Genomic DNA, 21,452 nt, shown 5'->3' with positions numbered 1-21,452 from the left:
GCACCGTAAATATAATAGGGCCCTCTCTTATAAAAACCCTCAAGTTAAAGGGTTGGTTTCGGAAGAATGTATACCCGAAATCAAAATATCTTCGGAGAAAGATACACCCGAAGCCGTATACGAAAGGACGCAAAAAGTAAACTTGCGCAAATACTTATCAAAGCCTTCACGAAAAAGGGATGATGCCTACAGCCAAAAATTCTTTCGAGGAGAATACGCTCAAGGCTTCACATAATAAGACGCAAAAAAGAAAACCTTACGCGAAATTCGTAAGCTAAAGGAAGAAAATGCAAAGATTAAAGACTTGCATGAATATTCAAATGAAAGGAAAACTCAAACAATACTTGAGCAAATGATATTTTTATTTACAAAAACATGCCAAAACGGCACATTTACAAGAATTGGAAAAAGAAAAAAAAGCTAAACTGCATTATTTTTGGAAGCAAGAGGAAGAGAAGTGTTCGTGCCCCCAGGAGAAGTAGATGGATCCACCGATGGCTCAACATTTTTACCAGTTTGGCCTTCAGCATCATCATCCTCCGATTCTTCTTCAGTTCCCGAGAACTCGAAACCAGAATCAGAAGGACCAGGAGTATCCGACCTCACTGGGAGTCCACTTTTAGCAACTAACTCAAGCTCACGAGCCTTAGCAATTTTGGCATCAAAATCAATGACACCAGCTTTGGCCTCTTTCAAGGGTTTTCTCCTCATGATGTACATAGCATAAGTTTTCTCGACAATGAGGGAAGTCGCTTGGTGCTTAAGTTCTTCTTTGAGTTGGATTACCTCGGCAGAAAGGCTTTCCCGGACGAACCTAGTAGATCTGACGGTAACATCAAGGTCATAGACAGTTTAACTAAAGAGCCTATTATGCTCGATAGTTTTCACGTATTTTTCTTCCATCTTGGCATGTTTCGCCCCCACAGCAACAAGTTCTTCAATTTTGGAGTTCAAAGCTACCTCTAAGTTAGTCACTCTTTTAGCGGAGGCAGCCTCGCGTTCGGTTGCAGCAAGAACGACGTTATGGACTTCAACCCATTTGGCCCTGGCTTTGTCAAATCTATCCCTCAGCGGGCCAATTTCTTGGCTAAGGGTTACCACTTCTTGCTCGCTTTGCTGCAAACGAGCCTCCAATACAACAACCTCAGCAGCTTTGGCTTCCAGTTCCGAAAGGCGAGCGATATTTTGCTCCTGCTCTGCCAAAAGCTGATCTCGTGCGGAAGTAATCTCTTTCTTTTCATGAATCAACCTCAGAAGGCCCTCGGAAGCAAGAAAGTTGGCCTACAAATCAAGAAGGGTAAAATTCAGGATATGTTCATACCAAAAATTGAAGAAGTAATAAAGGAAGAAAGGAACGTACCGCTGCGGCGTTGTGCATGGCCTTGTTGAACAAACACTCTTCTGAGAGAGCCTGAATCTCTTCCCAATTTTTCTCTGAAGCCAAATGCTTCAGATAATTAGCAAGCTCCACCGGTCGGGATAGCAAGTTGCATCTGGTAGAGACCGAAAGAGTAACATTCCTCCTTCTTTGTGGATCTTCAGAAGGGACAGCATAATTTTATCCCAAATTCTCATGAACTGGGGACTGGGGACTGGGGAAGAGGAACACCTTCTTCGTGGTCAGGTGCAGACGGTAGAGATAATGTGGCAGTTGCTGGTAGAAGCTATTGTATGGAAGAAGGAGAAGGTTTTTGTTTGAAGAGAATTAGAGAAAAGATGAAGAGCAAGATGCAAGTTAGATAAGGGAAGCTTGAAAAATTATGGAGTATAAGGGAGAATGTTGATGCGTATAAGTAAAAGGTTTGGCGGCTAAATTCATGGTCATGATTACCTCGATAATCGACAAAAGATGTACCGAATCATGGGATGACGCATGTTCGGGGCATTAAATACGAAGAGACGTGCGTCTAATCAACCGTCAGAAGTCTTCAGAGGGAATTATAATAATTCCCGCTAAAAGAATATTTCTACCAAATTTCCGGTAACACAAAGTTATGTCACCGGAAAGCATGGGGACTATCTGTATAGGGTAAAATATGCTATGACATGTGACCGTCCAAAAAAGGGACACGTGGAACCCAAGACTAGGGGATGGCCAAATACCGAAGGCAGCTATTTCGTTTGTCACCGGAAAGAATAACACTCATAAAGATGTGATAAATGCTCTTCGCCCGGTAGCATTTAATAGAGAATATTCTATGGCATTAAGAGCGATTACCCGTTGCAGGGAATTTGGTATTTATGTTCACTGTTACATCTTCATCAATGACCCTCATAATTGACATTAAATAAGGGCACGATCCTAGGACCTCCTTCCCTAGACATCGCTATAAATAGTGAGCTTAGTTATCATTGTAAATGGGCATGAATTTTCTGGAAGACTTACGCTACATTATATACAAAGTTTAATACAATCTTATCTTCTTGCTTTTTGATTTCATTGTTATTGTGCCCAGAAATCCTGTTCCCAGAACTGTTGCTTCTGTTGTTTCGTCTACATCCTAAGGCTAAGTATTGCATAATTTTTTGATTATTTTATTATTTCAGGATCAAATTAATTCACTTGTCTAGACGCCACGTATAAATTCAACTGGACCGTTTTACGGGTTAACAATATCCATATAGAACATCTAACTTTGAACATGAAAAAAATTATCTTAAAACATTGCGGCAAAATTCGACTTGGTTATGAAATAAAAAGAAACCAGCAAAAGCTATGCCAAAAAGTGAATAATCCTTTGAGTATCTCAATATGAGCACAACAAATAATCAAACTTCTTAGGAAGCACATTAACACTCATTTTGTTTGTCTGTATTTCCTTTTATTAGCTTTCTTTTTCATTTGATCTTATAAAATTGGGAAGTCTGCATCCTCAAATTTGTTTGTCCTTTTTTCTGTTCTTTATTACACATATTCTATATATTTAATTATACAGGAAGTTGATTATAAATTATAAGCTACAGGGTTTCTTCAAATTTTGAAATAATAGTATTATTTGCTACCAATTTCCTTTTGTTTTTTTTTTCCTCTTGAAGGGCAAACTGACTTTGGTGGTACTGTTCTGTTACACCATATATATATATATATATATAAACCTAGAAGCAGCCTGAAAGATGCATAGGAGTATTTTCAGGGCAAACATGATGGAATTAAGTGGTTAGCTTTATGAGTAAATAATTCAACTAAATCTGACACCCAAATTCCCAATTCTTCCTAACCTACATTTGCTCCCTACTAAAGGTATTACAGTAATAATTTAATTAATACTTGCTTACACGGGATTTAATTATTTGTATTAGGCACATAACGGCGTGAGCAAATATCAGTAAATTCTTTTACGCTATCAATATTCTTTAACTCGTGAGCAGCGTTAGTTGCTCTTTTTTTTCTTTTTGGTTATTAATAAACATTTATCATAAAGATTTACCTATAATTTTTTTATATCTTAATTGTGTAAATCTTTTGTTTTTGTCTCTTTTGGTCTTCACTTGTCTGCTTTCGTTTCACTTCGTTCCAATTTATTTTTTCGGTTCAACAATCTGAAAATTATACCCCTTTCTGAAGTGACAGATAGGTTTAGAGAACCGAAACGTCTCACGATTCCAATCCTGTTAGAAAAACATTTCCCGAGCAATTCAAAGTAGAACTTGATTATATAATAGTACAAAACCTTAAGAAAAGGTGATCGAATAGTTGAAGAAAAAGAGGATCTATTGAAGAGTTTATGTTGTCTCACTAAGAAATAGTCCAATCTCTTTCAACATATAACTTAAACTCAAAAAATAAAGGCAAGGGTGATGGGAAAGTCATTTAATATTGAGTGAGTAAAGAAGGTACAGAGTAATCAATTATCAGTCATCTGAGGAGTGGGGTGTGCACTGTGCATAGTACGTACATTAATAAGAAAATATCTTTAGGTATCATAAATGTAGACGAAGTAACGTAGGAGCAGTGGACCACTCTTTATTAATCTTGAATCTTGACGATGAGAAATGCCCATATCTAAATTTTTCACTTAAATTGTTTCTTTAGTCATTCTGCCCACAGTACTGAAATCCATTCACATATCCAAGCACCTGGTTTTGAAAGTTTCCCCTCTCTACCTCTATTTAAGTTTGTTTGTTTAAATGGGGTATCTAATTATTACATGTTAAATAGCATTCCTTTAAATGTTGGAAAACCATAAGCAAATTAGAGTTGTTTCTTTTTAATGTTGCACGTAAATTGAAGCTTGTGAACACTAACTGACCACAAGCCCATTGTCTTTGCCAATGACTAATCTAGTGGCTTTCAAGTAGTTTCAGTACATATCAATTTTAGTTGAAGTAGATGCATGATTTGTCTCTATCATATCAAGTATTAAAGGAACTTTTCTATTTATTTTAAATCTCCCCTAATATGTGCGATATCGAGTATGCTAATGCCCGGAGTGGCTCGGGAGGCTAGTAAAGCGTTTGCTCTAGCCCCCCTAAATTTTGGGATCCCAAAAAAAATTTTAGTTATGAATTTACTGTCTTATTTTCGCTTAGACAATATTAAAATTTATAGAAACAAGTAAAAAAAAATATAAAATCCTTATAAAAATGAAAAGAAAGACTATTTATTTTTTAACAATATAAATATTTTAGAACTTTGAATTAAGATACTCAAATCTTCATATTGATAAATAATATTTTTACAATAAGATCCAAGTTAACGAATTGTAAATACGTGGCTAACATCTTATTAACTTGAATTTTCTTACCATTGTGAATATTAATATTATATTTTATAAGATAACTACACTATAGACAAAAAGAAAGAAAGAAAGAAAGAAAACAATATAATATTAATACTATATTTTGCAAGATAACTATACTATAGACAAAAAAAAAAATTAAGACCCCTTATAAAATTTCGCTTTAGACCACGAGTTTTATTGAGACGCCTTTGGCTAACGCGAATTGCTCTAACAATCATAATATTATGAACTAGATATTTAAATGTACAACACAAAAAGGAAGAAGAATCAAATTTTACCCATTCTCCATTGAGATTTATTTATCTTTCTCCTTAATCGCGGAGCACAATACCATTCAAAGTTTCTTTGAAGGAAGACGACTTGAAAATGTACCTATTAGTAGAGAAAGTTTTGAAACCCAACCATGTTTGCATTTTAGAGTTTTCGTCTCAACCTAGATTATGGAGTCGTTAGATTGTAGTTTGTTGCTCGGGGCTTCGACTACGACTTGTCATCACTACTAAAAAACAACAAATTTGCGCCCGTCAAATCAGTCGGAAATCATATTTTTTCCGACTGAAAAGTGTCAGTCGGAAAACACGTGGTCGCAATATTTTTGCGACAGAATCATTCGAAAATTTGCGACGGATTCAATCGCAAACTGAAAAATACGGGGCCATTTGAAATTAGGCCATTTGCGACCGAATCAGTCGTTGACCAGAATTAAAAAAATAAATATAAATTAAAAGTTTCGAATGATTCCGTCGGAAAATTTAAAAATAAAAATAATTTTTAATTAATTAGTCCGACTGAAACAGTCGAAAATATTGATTATTAATTAATTAAAAATATCAGTATTTCTCCATTTGCGACTGATTCAGTCGCAAATCCTAATTAAATTTTGTTAGAAATTTTTAATTTGCGACTGAATCAGTCGTAAATCTGGGTAATTCCTGGTGAAATTTGCGACTGATTCAGTCGCAAATCTGGGCATTTTAAGCAGAATTTTGTTGTATTTCTAATTACATTACCTACCAAATAAAACAGCCAACCAAACACCTACAACCAAACAAAAACCTAATATAACAATCCAAAAACCTAATATAACAATCCAAATCCAATATTTACTACAAAATGAACAATAATATTTATAATAACAATTCAACCAACTAATCAAATAACCAACTATCAAACAACATAAATTACACATGTCTCTAACTTCAACTCTAAAACATTCAAATAGCCTATTCAGAATCAGTCTCCTCCTCAGACTTAGACTCCATTGCAACTCCTTTCTTGCTTTTTTTTTTAAAATAATTTTTGGATCAAAGCCTGAGTTGCTTGCAATTCTTGCGACATTTGATCCACTTTTTGACGCATAACTTCCATGTCTTCTTGAGAAACTGATGTCCCAGTGAATAATGCTGCTGGTGGACAACTGGAGGATGGTTGTACTCCAATCTCGTAGACTCGACCTTTATTTATTATTTTCACGAGAAATAAAGAAAAGAAAGTAAAAGAAGTAAGAAAACAAACACACAACTTTCAAACTAATACCAAAATAGATAATTATATAATATTTATACCTTTATTCACGTCACCAGCCGCATGTGTCTAAATTGCAGTTATTTTTTTTATATAAACAAGAATTTCATAATTATAGAACATACCCAAATTATTCTAAATTTTTTTCTTGATTTGCTATTGGATACATATAAGTATACTAGTCATTTTCTCAAGAACATCTAACTAAAAAGGAAAAAAATAGCTAATTAATTTAAACAAGTAAATTTTTATTAAGTCACTATATACATATTATATTACAAATATTATTGCCACTTTATCTATACTATATTGCAAATTATATAGCTAATTTATACATACTATTTTCGCTAAATTAATGCAAAAATAAAAACCTGAAAAATGACCAACGGATCTGATGTCGAATCACCACCGGAGGGGAGATGAGCCGCCGGATTCCTGCACCAAAAACTAGTTAAATAACTTGGGAACAAAACATTTGTGGAGGGGGAGGGGGGTGAGGGAGATGGAGAGTGAGAGAGAGGGAAACCATACCTTATATGGTTAGACTAGAGGAGAAAATCAAGACATAGAGCGGGTGGGGCAGAAGAGGAGAGGGAGAAAAGCTAGAGGAGAAAGAAGAAAAAACAGGTTAGGCCTGTATTACAAAAAAAGATTTGCGACTGATTCAGTCGCAAATTTCATTGACCAGTCGGACCTCGTTTTTATTACAGATTCCGACTAAATCGGTCGAAACATTTAATTTAATTTTTTTTTTTGTGACTGATACAGTCGCAAACCATAAAAAATATTTTTGCGGTATTTTTTGTGTAATTGAGCGACTGAATCGGTCGCAATGTTGAGTCAAAATTTTTAAAAAAATTAACATGTATTTTTAATAAAATTTCCGACCGAATTAATCAAAAATTGCGACTGAATTAAATCGGTCGGAATTATTCAGTCAAATTTACTGTTTTTTAGTAGGGCATAAAAAGGTATACACTATAATCCTCAAAGTAATCGGAAAAAGAAAGAGATCCCGTTTTCTAAAATTGACCTAACGTGAACGTGATTTAGATGTGAAAACAAACCCAACCTGTATATTGGATTCAGTGTGAAAAGGCATGGATATGGATATAGAACATTAAATGTGCATTGCATTTAACAAGATATTAACCTAAAAGAGGATAAAGAAAATACCCCCTCCGTTCATTTTATTTGACATATATATTAAAAATAAATTTTCTTTTTTACTTGTCACTTTACGCATATTAAGAGTAGATAAATTTTTTTTTCTGTTATACCCACAGTATTTATTACTCATTTTAAATCATTTTCTCAAATCCAATAAAATATGCATCAATTAATATGGATATCGTGATAAATTATATACTTTATTTATTATTTCTTAAAAGGCGTAAAAAGTCAAAACGTGTCAAATAAAAGTGAACAGAGGGAGTACAAGAACTTAATTGTAACATAAGATCCAGCTGCTAAAAGACGAGCAGAACAGGATGGAGAAGATGTAATTAACCAAAACCAAAATTGTTCACGGATATGAACACTGAATCAAGTTGGTTCTTGAGCATGTGGAGGATTAGGCGACAGTCGAAAGAGTTGCTCGAAAGCTTGACAAATAAGTCAAAAAAGTTTATTTATTCTCTTTTCTTAATTTAACAAAAACAAATCGGGCAGATATTAAGCTAAATAAAGGACAAACAAAAGAAAACTATGACTAATGAGATCGTTAGTGACCAAATAATAACGTGGATATAGAAAAATAAGTGATATATAAGCACTGTAAAAACCTGTGAGGTCAATCTTTAGTAGCTAACTTTGAACAATAGAGATTAAATATTTCTTTTTGAGTGAACAGTTCAAACTAAAATCAATTATAAGCAATCTAATACTCCTTCCGTTTCAAACTTTACTTTTTAGTTTGTTCTAAAATAAATAACATATTTTTAAATTTGGAAATAATTCAACTTTAAACTTTTTATTTTACTCATTTTACCCTTAATGAGAAGCTTTTATAACCAACCAAATGTCATAGCCCCACAAAGCTTTTACCCCTTAAGCTTTTAAGATCACAAGTTTCAAAAAAAAATTTCTTTCTTAAACTCCATGTCAAATCAAACCACCTCATTTAAATTGAAACGGAGGGAGTATGAAATAAAACTAGTAGGTGGGGGGGGGGGGAGGGTGGACCCATTTAGCTGTTAGTTTAAGTAGTCAGTTCATTGAATTAGCGTTAGCTACTCCCACCGTTCCAGTTTATGTGAACCTATATCCTTTTTGGTCCGTTCCAAAAAGAATAACCACTTTCTAAATTTGGAAGCAATTTTGCTTAATCACTTTCTCACATCACAAATTCTCTCACTCTTCTCTCTCTTTGAGAACCTTGTAGGATTTCGGGGTGGACACATTTAGCTGTTAGTTTAAGTAGTCAGTTCATTTGGTCCGTTCCAAAAAGAATAACCACTTTCTAAATTTGGAAGCAATTTTGCTTAACCACTTTCTCACATCACAAATTCTCTCACTCTTCTCTCTCTTTGAGAACCTTGTAGGATTTCATCATTGGAGCCCAAGCCGAAAAATTATATAGATAAAATATTAGATTTTAATGGTATATAACATATATTGAACATTCGCGCATGTCTAATTATCAAATACATTCACATAAATTAGAATGGATGGAGTATGTTACTTTTATTTTTATTTTTAGGAAAAGGATATTACTATTTGTAGCACAAAATGTGTTTGAATATTACAAGATATTCCAGCTTTCATATCAGTAACCTGTCTAACACATCAGTGATTCTAATGTATCTAGCAAAGATTCTGCATCACCAACAAGTTCTTTGAACCAAAACAAACAAAAAGTATATAGTAGTACTTTTAATCTTCTGCATATATAGAGGTGGCTTTATCTTCAAACAATCTGGCACTTCTTTCATTCCAAATAGTATAAATATATAATGTTTTGAACTCATATTTTCGGAAGATACACATAACGTATATATAAAGATTAAACTTTGAATGAGGGGACATGAATGTACGCATGACGGCCCTTCCCTAAAGCAGGCGAAGCAATTGCTTTAAGCCCATAATTGTGGGACCTCATTTTTATGTTACACCTAATATATCATATAATAAGTTTTAAATAAAAGCTCTATGAAGTGAAAATGTTTGATTTCTTTCTTTAACAAATATAGAGAAGAATGATTTGAAACCGTTATGATTTCTGCCATGAAAATTGCATTTGAAATGAATATCGAACTCGAATTTCGTAAGATACGTGTGATAAATAGGAAGAAATAATTTGATGAGAATGTTGATAATAAAATCTCAAAATCTCCCGAAAAGTCTTTAGAGTTGATTACTTTATATATAATAGACAAGACTATTTTTTCACTTCAAAATATATTTCAACAATTCGAAGCATAAGAAAATATTTTTGGTTTTCTATTTAATGGTAAAAAATCGAGATCACTAGATGAAGGAAATTTAAAAAAACATTGTCTTAGAATGTTTCTTATTAAAGTATAATAATCAATCTCATATTGATGGTTTAGATTTATTTTCTGAATTAAAAGTATTAAGAAAAATTACAATTAGAAGATAACAGTAATTGATACACTCAATCAAATACAAAAATTTGATTCTTTTCCAAATGCATATATTGCTTATAGAATAATATTAATAACTCATGTTACCGTTGCTTCAACGGAAAGAAGTTTTCTAAAATTAAAATTGATAAAATCTTACCTAAGATCAATGGTGTCTCAAGAGAGGTTAAATAAATTAGCTATATTGTCAATTGAAAATTAGGAGAAATTGATTTAGGAAAATTATTAATAATTTTGCATCTAAAAAAAATAAAAAAATTAAAACTAAAAATAAAAAAAGAAAAAAGGTTAAGCCTCTTCGTAAAGTTTGGCTTTAGGCCACAAAATTCGTCGGGCGGCCCTAAATGTATGTATATATGGATGTTCATACTGATCACGGCCACTTCAACAGCACATGCATGAGCTTAGCACGTGAGTGGTAGCTCTAAGCTCTAACTCTCTTAAATGCAAGCAATTCTTTTTTCTCTTGCACCCCTATAAATGCACCTATTTTCCTGCCTTAATTTTATCTACTCACTTGCTCTTTCCAAAAACTAAGTCCGTGAAATTTAATTCAACCAATTCTAGTTCTTCATTCTCTTCCGTAGATACTGTTCCTGTCTTCTGGCTAAACTACTACTCATTTTTATAATGACGACCAATTGGTTTTCTGGCATTCATAGTTTACTGGTAAAGAGTAAGGAGTTTGTTTTCACTTGGGTTTTCTTTAGATTTGCTGGTTTTTCTTCTGGGCTCTTGTTGATGGTGATAAAGAATGCAATTTGGGCTCTTTTTATGTGCATTCTTGCTTTAGGTATGTGCATCTCTTTTGTTACTTTAATCGCGAACGAATTCAGAATTTTTAACTTAATGAGTTTAATCATTAGTAATTTTTCATGTATATATTTGTGGTCTACGTGAAAAGTACTAGATTCAGTTGAATCCAGTAAATCAGATTGCATCAGCCTGTGTGTCTTTAATTCATTAATAATGGTCACTTAATTTATTTATTTTATATTGGGAAAATCAGGAGGAGCGACCGTAGGGATAATTATAGGAGCAATCAAAGGCCAGACAACAGAAACTGGGCTTCTCAGAGGGGCTGCAGTGGGTGCTGTGACCGGCGCTATTACAACTGTTCAGTTAGTTGAACTTATAGTTAATGGCGAGCCATTTTCCAAGGTACGTTCTGTGCACTGACAGTATATAAATTTAGAAGCCGGTAAATAAATTAACAATTCTAAATTGGTATTTGTTTCTTTAAGAATTTAGAGGAAGATTGAGAAATTGATTTAAGTCCAAATTTTACAGGTTGCACTTGTTTGTAGTCTAGTAAATGGAAAGGTATTCATGGAGTGGGTGAGTCCAGCAGTTCTAAAAGCTTATCAGTGGCAAGTAAGATATGATGCCTATTTCACTCTGAAATTTTTGGGCTTATTATAAGATGCTTTACCTAATCAATTAATCTATGCATTTCTTGAAATTCAGGTTAGTACTGTGGAGACAAGTTTGAGGGAAATATCTGATATCTTTGATATTAATGCAACCAGAGGATTATCTCAAGAGGTTATACAGAAACTGCCAAAGTACAATTTCTGTTCAGTAAATACCTGCAGAGAAATTCAAGAAGTCACTTGTGCAATTTGCCTGCAGGTAAACCTATTGTTACCTTTCATTAATAATCCACCAGATTTAACTTGCATATACTAGCAGTGTAAAGAATCTTTACACGTAAGTATAGGTTGTCTATTTTATATTCTAGGTAACTAGTTCTACTTATTATGAGCAGTTACTTACAGTAATCTTTTAAGTGTTTTGTTTACGCTGTCAAGTTACCTATAATCCAAATTTGTATACCATGTAAACCAATAGGCAATACGATAATCTGTGCAATTTTACTATGGTGTAGGATTTCAAAGATGGGGACTCTGCAAGGTTGCTACCAAGTTGTAAACATAACTTCCACACACAATGCATAGATGAATGGTTAATTCGGCATGGGAGTTGCCCGATTTGTAGAGTAGAAATTTGATTGTATGCACTTACTGTGGAGATAAAAGCAATCTGATCGAGGAACTACTTAGACTAATACTACTAAATCCTAAAGGAGAAAATATGCTGCAGTTGTTTTTACAAACAACTCGCTTACAAAATGTATATTGTTCAGCCATCAAAACTTGCAGATGAATGCAACTTTTCTTCTGACTTCTGTTAATCGAGCCTATTGTGTATTATGAGTACTTTTTCTTTCCTTTTTTTTTTTAAAAAAAAATTCTGTTTTCTGCGTTTGCTTTTCCCTTCATTATCCATTCTGGCTGTATTTCTCAAAAACTTCTTAACTAGGTAGAACTAGTCTATATTAGACCTTAGACAATGAATAGAAGTATTAATTGACTTGTCTTTATGGAGATCACGATGGATGCTTGACACAATCCTTAACTGAAATAACATGTCAGCATTTTTCATTTTAGGTTTTTGTCTTGATAAAAATAAGACACATCTAACTCATTCAATACTATGTTCATCTACTTACGATAATAATAACAACGAACAACTTAATTAGAAAGCATGATAACGTCAAATATAGCCCAAGAAAATGAAGGGAAAAAAAGTTGGTGTGGTCAGGAAGAGGTTCGAGGATACGACTAAAATAGGCTAATTTACTGTCAAACAATACATTTAGGTCACACTTTTATAGAATTGACAGGGTCAGAAATTATCTATGCTATTTCCTCGGCATGTTGGATTTGCCGTGAATTGTATAGATACCTTTCTTTATCCTCTATACTTTTTACCTTTCGACAATCTCTTCCCCATCATTTTTCTATTATATCTAAGAGAGGAGAGGAGGTCGGCCAAGGGCATTATGGTCATTTCAAAAATATAATTACATTGTATAATAGGCTCAAAAGCTTGATTGTGGGTTTCTATTAACGGAAAAAACCAAAAGTAATGTGGCCCAAACTATTGATTTCTTCAGTGGACCCCACTTCCCATTCAACCTTGACTATCTTCTTTAAATGTACTACTAAATTAATGTTACTCTTCAATTTGTTTGAAAGGAAACTACTTCACACCTTCATTGTCTAATTTGTTTTTTCCATTTAGTACTTTTAACTAAAAAAATTATCTGTTAGGTAATTTTATAATTCAATGTTTATTTGATTAAAAATATACAATTGTTACATACATTTATATATAACAATTCTAATGTCTCCTTAAGAAATATTATTTTATTTGTTTTATCTATTGACTATTTTAGGTAAAAACTTTTTTTTTCCCTAAAAAAGTGGCAATAAATTTTGTAAATTTTTATTAAGGTGTTCTTATATTAGTATCAATTGATATAATTTTATACAAGTTCTCATTAAATTTCAATTTTAATTGGAATACTTTATAAAATTAGAAAAAAAAATTAAGAATAAAATATAGTCAAGTCCCTTTTTTGTTATAGAATATTGAATATTGTTTAAATTGTATAATAATGATTCCCTCTATAAAAAATTATTTGAGAGTAATCTAAACAAAAGGTTAAGACAACTAATTTGGGGAATTATTTTCTTTATTATGTATTAGGCAGCATAAGAAGTATCATTCTGCATGATTATACTTTTTCCTCTGTTCAACGAATAATTATGGTAAAGAAAGTTGTATTATACCCGAGAGTCAATCATATCAAATGAAACTAGAAAAATACTGCAATGCTTCAATTTAAGGTCAATTTGATTAGTATTTAGAGTGATTGAAAAAATAAATTTATTTTTAATAAATTATTCAGATATGTCATTAAACTAGAATAACATACAAATTTTCTAGTAAAACAATTCCGAATAATTAAAAATTACAATTATTTTTTCAAAGAACAGAAAAAATCTTTTCGTCAACTATTTGGAAATAAATTGAATATGTTTTATTATTCAAATTTCGATTAATATAAAAATAAAAAATAATACATTAACACAATTGAAAATACTAAAAGAGTAAAACTATATATATTCAATTTAAACAATGAGAAAATACATCGTGGCTTATTTTTCAATTATTCAATCAATTTTTTATAATCAATTTTAAGTTTGGTGGTGCAAAACTATTTTTTTTTAAAAATAAAAATATGTAGAACCTATGTAGAAATACTCTACATTGCACTTGAAGTATTGTAAAATCTTTGTAAAATAAAGTGTCAGACTTCAACAAGTATTACAAAGTGATTGGTATAGTAATACGATTTCAAAAAAATTAAAATACACATAACGCAAAAGATTAAAAAAAATAATACAGGTAAATGTGATTTTATACATTATTATACAAATGCCTATGTTTTTTTTTCTTTCCCTGAAGACGAATAAAGTGTGTAATTAGTAATAGACCAAAAAATATTAAAAGGAAAAAAATAAGAAAAAAGAGCAACAATTGGGCATGTGCATCGCATAGGTACGTCATCTAGTAATGGCTAATACAGAAGGACATTCGTAGAGGAATGAAGGTGTTGACCTGAGCGGTTTAGGTTTTGATGATTGACAAAAGACATGAACCAGGTTCATGGATACTGTACACATGTTACGGTCAGATTCAAGCAAAAGGCATACACGTGCAAGGGATAAGTATAAGTGGTTATTTATGATAATTCCTGAACAAAAATGTTGCATATTTGATAAGGAACAGAACTCCTTACTTGAAGAGAACTCTGTCCAATATAAGGAAAGAGTTAGAAGTTGAAGTTAACTAGAACTATTCCACCAAGGAAAGTTAAAGTATCAGGTTTCTAGTTAATCCTAATCGTGCTAACTCTCTCTCTCTCTCTCTCTCTCTCTCTCTCTCTATATATATATATATATATATATATATATATATATATATATATATATATATATATATATATATATATCAATTGTATTCTCTTTTACAGGTGATGTACACATACTGAAGTTAAGCAAGAATTGAGAGCAAAATAGCAAGGCATTTTGTGAGCAACTCCTGTGAGTTTCAAGAGTGCGAAACTGAAGCTACATGAACCAGATTGAAGAATTAGTTCCATGTGTCTAGCTTTTATCCTAGTTCAATTGTAGCAAGAGCTTTTGAGTTGTACCTTTCAGCTTTTCTTTAGAAGTAATTGTATTAGGTACTTGAGTTATATCATTCAAGTTAGAGTTAACTTGAAGTAGTTGCAACAACTTGTGGCGTGTTGCCACAAGGGTTAGAGTTGATACTTAGGTTTGCAAGAGTTTGTAAACATTGTTATTTGGCTCAGAGTTGTAGTAAAATATTAGAAAAAATTCTACTGGGGAGTAGGTCGTGGTTTTTTCACCTTTTGAGTCGGGTGTAGTCCACGTAAAAATACTTGTGTTCTTTACTTTCTGTATTACTTATTCCGCAATTGTAGCTTAAGGAACTCATAAAAGAACCAGATCCTTCTATAATCCAGTGCATGCGAAAATTGGACACCACACAAATCACCCCCTCTTGTATGGCATTGAAGTATAAAACATCAGAAGGGAAATCAACTACGCAAACTAGGGGTGGACGTTCGGTATTTCGGTTCGGTATTTAAGAATTACGGCTCGGTAGTTCGGTATTCGATTTATCAATTGTGTATACCAAATACCGTACCAAAGTAGTTTAGTACGGTTCGGATTTCTTATTTGGTTCGATACGGTTTCGGTACGGTTTCGATTTTTCAATTTGCATAACAAATTTGCATGATAATTTCTGTAAGATAATAAGAAATGCAACATCAATCATGCATTAACGAGTGATGTACAGCTTTACTAGAGCATTTCTTGTAGCTGCCTTATTTGCATATAAGACTGAGGCAGCCAAGATTATTGAAAATTTTGAAACGAGAAGTATTTGGTCATTACAGCCACTGAACAATAAAATATAAAATAGACCAAATTTTAATAGAGCAAATATATGAAACGAAAGGGTAAAAAGAGTTAGATGGAAAAGCACAATAACTTCTTAGGTAGGAACATATTCCCCATTGCTTAAGTTTTTTTTTTTTTTTTTAATTTCAACTCTTTCTTATCCAGTTTTCCTTCTTTGAAAAACAAATGTTCTGTTAATAGAATCCAGAGGCACTTTCATGCCATAGAATCAGTAAAGATGCAAGCAACAAAGTCTAATAGTGGAACGTAATTTCTGCACTTCTGGTGTAAGCTCAAAATTGTACACACAATGGTCATGAGCTCTGGCTAATGCCGATTTTCCATGACAAGTGTTGGAATCCTACAAAGTGCATGCCTTTTCAGAACTATGGCTTGTTCAACCAAATCAGATTAACATTCCCTTGACGATAACATGCAAATTAAGCTTAATAGCATATTACTCTAGCGCTAAGTAAAGGGATGACACAGAAACAACAGAAGTGAGGCATATAAATACTGGCACATCTCTCAAGATTGGGGCACCTGGCCGGTACCATTGCTTAATTAAAATTAGACTACACACTATATTTAACATATGCTATATAACATTTAGTAAAAAAATTCGGTATTTCGGTAATATCGAAATACCAATATCTTAATACTGAGGGGTACTGAACTTTTGAAAACTCCATACCGAATACCGAAGTACCGAATTATTTCGGTTCGGTCCGATTTTTCGGATTTTATGCCCAACCCAAACGCAAAGTTTCTCTCTTTGTTACTGAAACTTCTGTGGAGGGTGTATATTGGTAATAAATGGCCCAAGCCATAAGTTAAAGAAATACCAAAATAATACACCATTGAAATTACAGTAGACTCTTATAGCTTTGACAACAAAGTTATTTATCGATACATAGACATGATTCTCCGACAAATTCCGGTTAGCAGACTATTCTCGGAAAAATATTTGAATTCTGTTTTAGTTTTACTGATACACCTACTGACAGGAGGCCTCATATTCAGGTATTCAGAACTCTCTCTCAGATCTTCTGCTTCAAGACCTGGCGCAACTGGACCTTCTGGCTCTCTGTTCTTGCCTGCAATAACTTTGCTTTTAAGCTTTTCTTCTGAGAGTTATGTGGCCATTCAATGCATCCTTTCATTCCGCGTGCTATTTGTGGATTGCTCGAGTCAGGTGAGCTCCACTGGCTTCCTAGGTCCGAGGGGCTACAGCCACCTTTACTCGAACCATGATCTGGAGAAAGAATGGCCCCATTTGATAGCCTTTTGTTTGACAGCCTCCCATTAGTTCCTTCTAGTGATTTTATTTTGAACTTGTCTCCATTACTTGGGCATGATCTCTGAAATCTAGATACAGATGACACCTCTGTAAGTTGCTGAGCTGGTCCGGAACATACTTCACTAATTTCTGAAACCGGTGTGCCATCACCACCAATTCTCTCCCAGTCTGCTCCACTTCTTGATACATTGCTGTGCTGGCAATACTTGTTGACGGATGAAATACTTCCTCCAGGAGAATAACTAGAGCCTTGCTCCTCAAGATGGGTAACTGTTTCCCACTCACTTCCCTCTTCCTCTATATAATCACTCTGATTGACATATGCATGAGAATGCTTGTCGAAGTTGTAAACATCACCATCAGGACTGAGAGTGCGAAGCTTGGAGGCATGGCTGGCAGGACTATATGCAGTGCATGGCTGGATCTCCCTTTCATCAGGTTCAACAAAATGAGCATCCTCAAAAATGGAGAAAATATCATCTGGATTTGGAGGTTCATACGTGAGTTCTCTAATATCACGAATATTCACAGAGGCAGCTGCCTGTTGGATTTGTTCGGCTCTTTTCATCTCCTCCACATCCAAACTCTTACCTCTAGAACTTAGAAATGATTCTAGCTCTCCAATTAGTCTCTTCATCTGGATATACTTCTCTTCAAGCATCACCTTAGCATCAACTAGTTTCATCTGAACCCGTTCCTCACGCCAAACCTCAGCCATCTGCAACATCTTTCTTTCTTCATCTACTTCCTCTGAGAACTTCAGAGATTCCCTCTTCAATTCCTCAACTTCAGCCTTGTCTTCTCCAAGCTCTTTGGCCAATTCATCGCATACTTCTTCTATCAACCCTCTAGCCTGTCTTTCTTTCTCGTAATTTTGCAGATAGCGTTTTGCTGATAACTTGGCATCAGCCAACTCATTAACTAATTTGAAATTGACTATTTCCAGCCTCTTTCGGTTTTTCCTCTCTCGGGAGAAGTCAGCTCTCATGTCATCCATAATTGAACGAATTTTCTCATGCTCTCTGCTTCGCCATGCTGCCTTTTCTTCACTAAGTTTCCTCAAAAACTGTTCGAGTTTCTTTTTTGATGACTGCCGTTCGGTCTCAAGTTGATGAACTCTGGCACGAGCGCATTCTAGTTCTGCCTCAAGGGAAGAAATCATTGAAGCAGTATTCACTTGTTGATCAAGAACCTTCTCATAGCCGTATACCTTCTTTGTTTCCACCGCTGTTGTCCAGCCAACTGGATCCCACTTTGTAGCCCCCTCCATAGCAGAGTGGGAAAACTGAAGTGAGGGTTCTAGCTACATAATATAGAGAATTGCAACAAAGTCAGATCAGCAAAATAGAAACAAATATAAAATGGAAGACAATGTGTTTAAGTACTAAGATCAAGAGTCTTTTTTGTGAAGCAGGGATATTAAAGTCTCTTCAATATCAAAAATATTAAAGTATTCAGAAGAGTTATGCAGAATGATGACAGCCAAGAGTCTACCCTTAAAATCTTGTCTTCCTGCATCTATTCCATTGCATAGGAATATATACCCATAACTCTAGTTTCTCTAATATAAGTGGATACTATGTTGTAAAGGACCACGTCCCAGACAACTCCATGACTTTCCATATAAGGGTTAAGACAGTTGACACAATATTCAGAACATTCTGTGACCACTGCATCCCTCCAATATAAGGGGGTATCTTGTTTCCCTGCACCTACAACATTGCACAGGTCCGTGTTCCAGACAACTCCGTGACTTCACTATGAAAGGGGTTAAGACAGTTAAGATGACATTAAGAATATTTGGGAGAATTATGTCCCCCTAAAAAGGGGCGAGTCTCGTGTCGCTACATGCTACATTTGTATAGGACTATGTCCCTGACAACTCTAGAACTTCATGATACAAGGAAGCATAGACGGTTACAAAAAAGATTCAAAGTTTCTTATGGAAAAAAAAAAGTCACATACCTTGTGAAAATGGCCATTTGTTGGACCAAAGACAGATCGAGGACTCGGCACTGGATTAATGTGAGAGTCATGCACTTTACTGTGATGATGACAATGAAAGGGCACCTCAACCCGACCAGCCTGAATGGAAGAAAGAAAAATCATAATTCCGAAATGTTGCACAATCCCTGTAACTTGGAATATACAACAACACAACACTCCTCGAGTTGCTCTTTGCTCTAAAATAGTAAAAATGAACGGTCATAAAGGGTGATGGCTTTGGTCCCAAAAGCTGGCATTAACAGGACTATCAAATGGATTACCAACTACAAATATAAGAAGATGGAATGGTTCTCAATAGACTACTAAAATGGTTCCATTTTCTCCACTATTCCTAATTATTCAAACATAATTGGTTTGACCAAATTCATCAAAATGCCAAATCAGTATACAATAATGCAACTAATGTAAATGAGAATAGTTTAGAATCAATAAGATTCAAATAATCAAATTTTTATATATTGCTGCGTGTTAATTGACAATCAGTTATACCCAAAGGGAATAAAAAGGAGAAATCTCAATTAGGAAGAAATAATAGACTACTGAAGCGATTCCACTTTTCTCTTTTACTCCTTTGCTTTGACTAAATGCATCAATATGTTAAGTTAATGTACCTTAATATAAATGCAAGTTAATTACTTAGATTCGAAAAATCAAATGTTTTTGACATTGATGAGTGTTAACTGGCAATCAATATATCAACAGCCAAATTACAAAAGCCCTAAATAAAAAAAATTAATTTACGGAAAAATACCTGAATCCCCAAGTTTTGACCGTGGTTGACTTCCGGAAGCTGCTGCCTAAACAGTCCAGCTGCTAACTTCCTAGCAGAAACCACACTCCAGCTACATTTCCGATCAAGCTCCGACGGCGAAGTTTCTTCCTTTATAGAGGCATTATCATTGAACTTCCAGCGGAGAAGAGGAGTTTCAGGCCTGCTTCTCCTCCCATTAGGAGTTCCGCGCAACTTCACTCCGGCAGCGGCGAAGTTGTTCGTTTTCCGACGAGACGGTTTACGAGTGTTATTAGACGGTTTGTGCAAAAGATCTAATTCGGAGAATGTAATCGCCGGGAGCTCAGCGTTGCTGGCGGTGATCTTCATCTTTGATTCACAGATTCAGCCATTAGTCAGCTCCTTCTAACACTGTGTGTGTGTGTGTGTAATAGAGGGGCCCATTAGTAGGTCAGTACGAGAGCTGGGCGAGGAGGCGAGCGTGAAAAAAGGGGTTGGAACTTGGAAGGGAGTAGTAGATTCAGTGATCTATTTCTGGTTTGTGACGAATGAAGAGCTATAACTAGATTACTGGTACGGTTTTGGGGGTTTTGGTCCAGGAGCGTGGTTATGTAATGACAGTAACAAATACTTCGTCTCTAAATTGGGTCATACTTGCAGTTTTAGTTAAAAATTTCACTTTAAACTTACTCCCTAAATGCACTCATTTGACTGGGCACGAAATTTAAGAAAAGAGAGAAGACTGATGTAAAATAAAGATATATTTTGTGTGGTTATAAATCATTGCATAAAGGTAAATTATTTCCAAATAAGTAAAGAGATCATTCTTTTTGGCACGAACTAAAAAAAAATAGGTTCACATAAATTGAAACGGAAGGAGTATTATTTTATGTTACGAAAATAATAAAAACTAGTAGTACATACTAAGGGATAAAGACAGATTTAGAATTTATGAATTTTTATAGTTAATATACAATAATAATTGCACGCATAATCGAATATTTAATATATATATATATATATATATATATATATATATATATATATATATATATATATATATATATATATATATATATCGTTTTTAAGCAAAATATTATTGGATTCACATGAACACGTATGTTATATGCGAGTCCGGTCTCTATTAAGGGGTGCTTTAGTTTTTTATTAAGGGGTGCTTTGGTTAAAAAATAAGTTATATTAAAATTATAATGCAGAGATTAGTAATGCAAGAATTATAAGTCAGTGCAGGGACGAATTTTGTAAACTTTATGAGGTATCTAACTTTTAAAAAAAAAATTAAAGTCTATTTTTTAAAACGTATTTTAGATTCAAAGTTATAAATAATTTTTTTATAATCAATTTCTTTTAATAAGTCTTTCTCAATTGACAATATAGATAATTCATTTAACCTCTCATGAGACATTGTTGATCTTAGGTAAGATTTTATCAATTTTAATTTTGAAAAACTTCTTTCCGCTGAAACAATGGTAACACGAGTTATTAACATTATTCTATAAGCAATATAGAAATTTAGAAAAGAATCAAATCTTCTTATTTGATTGAGTATATCAAATAAATTATTATTTTCTAATTGTACTATTTTCCTTAACACTTTTAATTCAGAAAATAAATCTAAACCATCAATATCGGATTGATTATTATGTTTTAAGGAACATTCAAGATTAAGGCAATATTTTT

General features: G+C 33.7%; 3 protein-coding genes and 1 long non-coding RNA gene across 4 annotated transcripts; 1 reads left to right on the top strand and 3 right to left on the bottom strand.

The window, feature by feature from the left end:
* Window positions 1–852: 852 nt before the first annotated feature.
* On the bottom strand, window positions 853–2,276 carry LOC138893754 (uncharacterized). Its single transcript, XM_070178413.1, has 3 exons — window positions 2,219–2,276; window positions 1,361–1,434; window positions 853–1,281 (listed from the first exon to the last, which is right to left on the bottom strand). The coding sequence occupies exons 1-3, from the start codon at window positions 2,274–2,276 to the stop codon at window positions 853–855; spliced, it is 561 nt and encodes a 186-aa protein (XP_070034514.1).
* Window positions 2,277–5,804: 3,528 nt separating this feature from the next.
* On the bottom strand, window positions 5,805–6,918 carry LOC104116732 (uncharacterized). Its single transcript, XR_690908.3, has 3 exons — window positions 6,798–6,918; window positions 6,638–6,701; window positions 5,805–6,196 (listed from the first exon to the last, which is right to left on the bottom strand). It is a non-coding gene; the product is annotated as an uncharacterized lncRNA (long non-coding RNA).
* A 3,423-nt stretch (window positions 6,919–10,341) lies between these two features.
* On the top strand, window positions 10,342–12,065 carry LOC104116731 (NEP1-interacting protein-like 1). The gene is made up of 5 exons (XM_009627652.4): window positions 10,342–10,664; window positions 10,881–11,032; window positions 11,162–11,245; window positions 11,339–11,503; window positions 11,760–12,065. Exons 1-5 carry the CDS (start codon window positions 10,502–10,504, stop codon window positions 11,880–11,882), a joined length of 687 nt encoding a protein of 228 aa, XP_009625947.1. The 5' UTR covers window positions 10,342–10,501; the 3' UTR covers window positions 11,883–12,065.
* Window positions 12,066–16,567: 4,502 nt separating this feature from the next.
* On the bottom strand, window positions 16,568–20,379 carry LOC104116730 (stress response protein NST1-like). The gene is made up of 3 exons (XM_009627651.4): window positions 19,773–20,379; window positions 18,980–19,099; window positions 16,568–18,317 (listed from the first exon to the last, which is right to left on the bottom strand). Exons 1-3 carry the CDS (start codon window positions 20,118–20,120, stop codon window positions 16,755–16,757), a joined length of 2,031 nt encoding a protein of 676 aa, XP_009625946.1. The 5' UTR covers window positions 20,121–20,379; the 3' UTR covers window positions 16,568–16,754.
* Between the last annotated feature and the right edge of the window lie 1,073 nt (window positions 20,380–21,452).

This window comes from Nicotiana tomentosiformis, chromosome 6 (genome assembly GCF_000390325.3).
Source record: "Nicotiana tomentosiformis chromosome 6, ASM39032v3, whole genome shotgun sequence".
NCBI lineage: Eukaryota > Viridiplantae > Streptophyta > Magnoliopsida > Solanales > Solanaceae > Nicotiana > Nicotiana tomentosiformis.
This window is presented reverse-complemented; position numbering and strand designations above follow the sequence as displayed.

Coding starts and splice junctions, on each gene's coding strand:
- LOC138893754 (XM_070178413.1), bottom strand. CDS start 2,276: ATGAGGGTCATTGATGAAGATGTAACAGTGAACATAAATACCAAATTC. Junction 1,435..2,218: donor TACCAAATTCCCTGCAACGG/GTAATCGCTCTT, acceptor ATTTGGCTTCAG/AGAAAAATTGGGAAGAGATT. Junction 1,282..1,360: donor CCATGCACAACGCCGCAGCG/GTACGTTCCTTT, acceptor CTTGATTTGTAG/GCCAACTTTCTTGCTTCCGA.
- LOC104116731 (XM_009627652.4), top strand. CDS start 10,502: ATGACGACCAATTGGTTTTCTGGCATTCATAGTTTACTGGTAAAGAGT. Junction 10,665..10,880: donor TATGTGCATTCTTGCTTTAG/GTATGTGCATCT, acceptor TGGGAAAATCAG/GAGGAGCGACCGTAGGGATA. Junction 11,246..11,338: donor TAAAAGCTTATCAGTGGCAA/GTAAGATATGAT, acceptor CTTGAAATTCAG/GTTAGTACTGTGGAGACAAG.
- LOC104116730 (XM_009627651.4), bottom strand. CDS start 20,120: ATGAAGATCACCGCCAGCAACGCTGAGCTCCCGGCGATTACATTCTCC. Junction 19,100..19,772: donor GTCAAAACTTGGGGATTCAG/GTATTTTTCCGT, acceptor TCTTCCATTCAG/GCTGGTCGGGTTGAGGTGCC. Junction 18,318..18,979: donor CAAATGGCCATTTTCACAAG/GTATGTGACTTT, acceptor TATATTATGTAG/CTAGAACCCTCACTTCAGTT.